Source organism: Pyxicephalus adspersus, chromosome 1 (genome assembly GCF_032062135.1).
Source record: "Pyxicephalus adspersus chromosome 1, UCB_Pads_2.0, whole genome shotgun sequence".
NCBI lineage: Eukaryota > Metazoa > Chordata > Amphibia > Anura > Pyxicephalidae > Pyxicephalus > Pyxicephalus adspersus.
This window is the reverse complement of record NC_092858.1, coordinates 139,118,058-139,124,604: the sequence shown is the minus strand read 5'-3', so window position 1 is coordinate 139,124,604 and position 6,547 is coordinate 139,118,058. Positions and strand designations below refer to the sequence as shown.

General features: G+C 36.3%; 1 protein-coding gene across 1 annotated transcript in view; it reads right to left on the bottom strand.

The window, feature by feature from the left end:
* LOC140333868 (fibrinogen-like protein 1-like protein) overlaps nucleotides 1-5,671 on the bottom strand; it is a 10,017-nt gene extending 4,346 nt beyond the window's left edge. The window contains exons 1-3 of the mRNA XM_072415889.1: nucleotides 5,626-5,671; nucleotides 2,892-3,047; nucleotides 1,224-2,084 (exon numbers count right to left, since the gene is read on the bottom strand). Coding sequence (XP_072271990.1) covers nucleotides 1,224-2,084; nucleotides 2,892-3,047; nucleotides 5,626-5,629 — 1,021 coding nt within the window. The 5' untranslated portion in view covers nucleotides 5,630-5,671. The remainder of the gene's footprint in view (nucleotides 1-1,223; nucleotides 2,085-2,891; nucleotides 3,048-5,625) is intronic.
* Nucleotides 5,672-6,547: the final 876 nt, after the last annotated feature.

Genomic DNA, 6,547 nt, shown 5'->3' with positions numbered 1-6,547 from the left:
AATAGTTTCAGCAACTACTATAGATTGCTTTAAGACAAAGCTATATGCTTTTCTAGAAGCACAGAATATAACTGGGTATTAAGGCTTTAAAGTAAAGATAACAGTGACTGTTGATCCAGGGAACATCCGATTGCCTCATGGAATAAGGAAGGAATTTTTTTCCCCTGTTGAAGCAAATTGTACGAGGGGTTTTTTGCATTCCTCTGGACCAACTATGTCTTATATGGTTTTATATCTGGGATATGTTTATTTCCCTAGTGATTGAACTTGATGGACTTATGTCTTTTTTCAACCCAACCTAACCTACTATGTAATTGATAAGGTTCTTAGCAAGTGTCTAACTTTTCTTCTTAGAAAACAGTAAATGGGTAGTAAGGGGTAAAAGATTATTGGTAAAAATGCATTCTAAAAAAAGATTTTTTTCTCAAGTTGAATTTAAGGTTGCTAAAAAGATAATCCAAAGAATTTCCTTGTTTTACACAATGTTTTCCTTGAAAAACATAGTAGGTCTTTTTTTACAATCAGGTTATAGCCACATAATAAATGAATATTTTATGTTTGCTGTACATATATAAATTCAAAAAGTGATTTTATGCAATTGAAAAGACCAATTATGTGTTCTGGCAAGTGCCAAAGCAGAACTTTGCAGTGTTGATATCACTTCTGGAATACCAACAATTAGCTACAAACCACAATGTTAAATCGTATAACCAAACTTTATTTAATGCAAGAAACCTGTACTAACCAAATCTGTATATTGTGAAGTCATGCACATGACTGTTGTGTATTCAGAATCATTACACATAATATCTTAATTTATATCTACTTTTATTGCTTATTCAATAGTTAGGTTCTGTGAGCTTACATTGTTTAAACTACAAAGCATTAAAAAGCATAAGCATAAAAGAATCCCCCAAAATAATATCCCAATTCAGTTTATGCTTTAATGTTACGTTATTAAATATGTGATAAACTAAAGCTTTAACAGCATATATACAATCATCTAACAACAACACCCATAGCTTATTTGTCATATTGACATGGATTTGGTGTTGGGTACTCATCTTCTCCATCGCCACCACCACCTCCTCCTCCACCGCCTCCATCTCCTCCACCACCTCCATCTCCTCCTCCACCATCACCTCCATCTCCTCCTCCACCGCCACCTTCGTCTCCTCCACCACCTCCATCTCCTCCACCACCACCACCGTCTCCTCCACCACCTCCTCCTCCACCACCACCTCCGTCTCCTCCGCCACCTCCGTCTCCTCCACCTCCATCTCCTCCACCACCATCTCCTCCATCTCCACCACCTCCATCTCCTCCACCACCACCTCCATCTCCCCCACCACCATCTCCTCCACCACCACCTCCATCTCCTCCACCACCACCTCCGTCTCCTCCACCACCACCACCATCTCCACCACCACTGTCACCTCCTCCTCCATCCTCTGGGCAGCTATAAACTGGCTGAATAAGTATATCACTAGACTGACAATCTCCTTTGCAGAGCTGCTGCCAGTATATGCTAGAGCCAGTATTTAGATTGGCAAACCTGCAGTTGTCATACCACCATCCCCCACCACCAATGTATGCACAGTTTGACCCTGATAAATCATTGTCGCGATCACGAGTAGAAAACCGCATATTATCATGCCCTGCACTAGGTTGCCCAGATGTCATAGCATCTCCAGCATTGCCTGAATATCGTCCCAATCGGATTCTATAGCAATTTTGTTCCCCCTCAAGAGCAAAGGAATCATAGTTAGCTATGTGCTGTGCTCCATAAGAAGAACGCACTCTAAAGCGTATGCGGTGCAACATTTGTGTGCTCAATAAATGAATGTTTTCATTTCCCAGCCAGTGGTCACTTTGCAGGTCTCCAAAACCTTTCCTGTAGCAGTCCCATGTGGTATCCCAAATCTTTGGAGTTTTTTTGCAGTTTTTCTGTATGACGGTCCACCCACCATCTTCTCCGTCAAGTTCACAACGTACCAGTAAGCGAATACCTGGTTTTGGCTCTATGACATATAGGCCATTACTTCCATGCTTTATTGCTGTGCAGCTTTCTGGGTACGATTTTGCTGTGAAAAAAAATACACTAGTAGTTATAGCCTACAGTATCATAACATGAACTTTAGAATATAAGAACGGTTTACTTCTCACACACTGTATTCTTTTTAGTTATGCTAATATAAAATGTACAGTATACTATCAATAAATGCTAAATGTTGTAATAATATCATGGTAATGTACTAAGCCATAATATCCTACATAAAGAATCCATTATCTATGAGCTTGTTGAAACATAGGGAATGGTAAAACACTTAATGGGTAGATTTCCCTTTACCCACTTTCCTGTAGACATAACAAAGTAACAGGGAAACTAATTAGATTCAGAAAGATCTCTTCACCTATTATTTTGTCATCAGAAAAAGTGACCCCATTTGATAACTTCCATTCTGTTTCTGTTTTGATGATAACGTAGAATGTTGGATTTTACATTAATCTTAGTCATGGGGACAATGGAGACCAGAACAAATAGAGGCTTTCCCTAGTGGGACACAGCAGGTTCTAACTTTTCTCATTCTATACAAAAAAAATATCTTTACATAAAATGTTTAAAAAATGTGAAAAAAATGTATCAAATCCCATTGGTCAACCTTGCACAGTCCCTGGCTTAAAAACATATATTGACCTTGTGCAAAATTTATCATATATATTTTTGTCATCATAAGTCATCATAAAAGATGTTTTTTTTTCTGCAAACTGATCATATTTAATTTTTCTATAGACATGAAAGTAAAATGACTTTTCTTGAACTGACTAGGGGTGTATATATATATATATATATATATATATATATGTGTGTGTGTGTGTGTGTCACTTACCACTGGTTGGGTAGTTCAAGATTTCTTCTGTTTTGATTCCATTTAACATATGACCATTCTGAAGTTTTAATGTTGCTGATAGCTCCAGTGTATACCCACAAACAGCCCATCCAGTCAAGAGTAACCATGGCAGAGACCCAATCATCCCTTGGACCCCTGTAAAAAGGGCAATAGTAATAGAGGTCAGCATGTCATAAAATTTCAATGTAATTAAATAATTTTTATAGATCCATATCTTACCTAGATTAATAGGCATTTGTGTTTTACAAACCTGTCAGCTCCTTCCTATACTAAGTGCAAACCTTTCAAACCTTGTAAGTGCACTTGTCAAGACATTTTTATAAATTAGAACAACTTGAGTAATGGTTTAATTACAATAAATCCTTAGCTTCCAACTCATACTTTTAATAATACTCAAAGAATGTAAATACCTGTTCAGATTTTGTGTGTTAAAGGCTAATGCCACCTGAATCTGATCTATTAGTCTTGGGTACATATTTAAATATATGGCAGATTTTGAACAGAGTAAAAAACTTATTGGCCTTTCAGGATTCCTGCTGCTGTGATAATTAGAATTCCTGTTTTACTGCTGGCCAAGCTCTGGAGTTTAGCAATGGGGAATCACTATACTATTTGACAAATCTGACCTACACATCAAAGGTAGTAAGGGTAATCAGTACATTCAGAGAACACATTTCCTTTTCCATTAGTTTGTCAGGGGCAGAAGAGACAGTTTGAGCACTCAGTGTAAATGTACAAGAGACCCAATGGTTAGACTCATTAGACTTCAATGGTAACCCAGAACATGTCTGTTAGCTCTATGAACCAAGAGTGGCTGAACTCCATATTCACAATAAATAGTTTCAACATATATATGCACAGTGTAGATTCAGCAACCCAGTTTGATTGCATTATAAGGCAGGTAGGCCACCTAGAACTTTTAATTATACACAGGCCATGATCTTTGTTGACTATTCAAAAATCTGGTCGCCCTAAAAGTGTAACCAGTTGGAAAGGGGGCAGAGCTTTTTTGGTATGTCACTATGCAGTATTTAGATATTAAAAAGATACTGAGTAGGGTTATTAAAAGAGATAGGTTTAAGTGGTCCACCAGCGGACTAAAGTTCCTAAAGCTGGTGTTTATTGCAATGACAGTGCAGGGCCAGGTAATACTTCGGATAGTTCTTGAAGATGAATACCAGACTAATATTAAAGACACAAATAAATGCAATTATATATTAATTATTAGTTCCTAATAGTTGACTTGGCATGAGCATCTTGCAGCACTCAAACTGCTGAGGTCGGGTGCAGATTATTAGTCAATTGGTTTTGTTGCTAATATGCTGTCAAGGAACATCCTGTTTTAAAGCGTTTAAGCAGATTTTTTTTATGGTCTGGAAATGTATTGCAACAGATTTGCGACAACCTATATGTGTCAAGTTTTTTGGATAAACAGAATTTTTTAATTTTATACTGGATTGCAGCTATCACATCCTTGTTGAGTACAATAATAGGACATGTAACACATTATGTCCACAGCTGTCCTTTGGGGCTGTACATCTTTACTGTTAGGTGTATCATCCTTCTGCCTGTACTGCATGGCAGGGACATGTAAATTGTCCCTGAATTGATAGTATCCTTTGGTAGGTTAAACATCTGCTTTATATTTAATCTATGTATTTAGCTGTCTAGAAAAGATCTTTAAGCAAAAAGCACAGTGATAGAACTGAATCATGTGGACCCCTTCCAGTGGCTAATCTAAAATCTATGCATCTAACACAATAAAAACAATATACGAATATAGGCTTCTATAAATAGCAAACATCAAAAATAATTTTAGGCATAATTAAAATTATATGCTAGATAGGAATTGTTATCTGTCCTCGGGAAGTCTCTACACTTAAAATTATTTATATAGAAATTTCAAAAACTTTTAAAAAAAATCTCTTGCCACTTGTATGAATTACCACCTTCGTTATTCTTTTACTGCCAAGCAGCATTCTTTAGTAAGAGCCTGATCTTCGTGTAGATCCTATGTTAAATTAATGTCACTAGACATTGTACACAATTTACATTTGTTACTTTGCTTTTTTTGTACATAAATATAGGATTGCTATAGGCTGCATTGTAACTACAATTTTCAGTATGTAGGGTTAAGGCAGACATGTGGTCAACCTTTTTAACTTTTTGTTAAAGGTTTTACAAAACAAACATATTTAGACTGGAGTAGCATAAGCATCACTTTAGGTCATCTGCTATTAAAAGTAACACATTATTGTTTAGGTTAGGAAACTCTCAGAGCTATATTTTTATTGCTGATTGGGCCCCTGTTGAATATATATATATATATATATATATATGATATATGTGTAGAGAATTCTTACCTGGGCCGCCAAGAACAGCAATAAAAGTTGACAGGGGTTCCCTTGCTCTGGGAAAAAAAGGTCTAACTAGGGTTTAACTTTTATTATTCTTGAAAAATGTTTTTATTTTACAAATGGATACCACAGAAAAGCATTCTGCAACTAGATTAGATTTGCAAAGCAATAATTTAGGATACACAAATCAAATATTTTCTTGTAGTTATAAATCTTGAATATTAGTGTCACCCACACACAGGATACATTACAGATAGACATAAAATAACCAGACCTGTATATTACAATAGTCAGTATATAGGTGCTGAAATAATACATCAGTAACCCATTTCTTGGAGCTCAGCTGAGCATCTTACCCATTGTTGTCCAAGTAGAGTTGGGCTCTGTATCTCACTACCCCAGCCGTTCTATTTATACAGCCTATACATTGGGAGGGGATTTAAATGTTCTATCAGAACAGCTGTTAACCACAGATAAATGATGTTTAATAACTAGGTGTGACAGCGACTACTGCTTGTTTGAGGAGACACAGTATCTATCAAGTTTACACAAATATTCTGTATGATTTAAATAAGAATGTTGCTCAGGATATTGGATATTAGGCCAGCACAATGATTCAGACATAGAGAAAGAGATGCAATGTGTTATATACTGAGCATGGAGCACAGTGAGAAATGATTATACATCCTACAGTGACAGGGATAGTGAGAAAAAGCTGAGTAGAGCAGCCGAGTAACAGATGGTTTGAAAGGAACATATATCTGCAATTTGTGTTCTATGAAAAAAGAGCAAATTGATAAAAATGGTTTATAGCAAAAAAATGCAGAACACAGCAGGCTAAAATACCATATAGTGTTTATCCTGTGACACCTTATACACTAAAGCAAGAATAAAACACTGACAAAGTATAATTCTTTATATATGTGCTGCAAATATTTGTTTTTCTCCTTGCATGCCAGGTATGTTTTTATTACCTATATATATTTTCTTTCTAAATTGGTATAAGGATCATCTATGTAGCAGCCACCTGTGATTTACCTGAGCAGGGATGAGGCCTTGGTTTCCAGCTGAAATGGGTTCAACCATGTCTAGAATTTTTGAGAGGTGCTGAAACTTTTTGGGTTGTTTTTTGTGGCCAAGTTAAGTTGGGTGAGATTTATTAAAGCTCTCCAAGACTGGAGAAAATAAACTATCATAGGAGAACCTGGGTAATCCAGCAAACTTGAAATGAATCTGGTTCAGGACTGAAAACATTTGCCAACTAATAACAAAATATTT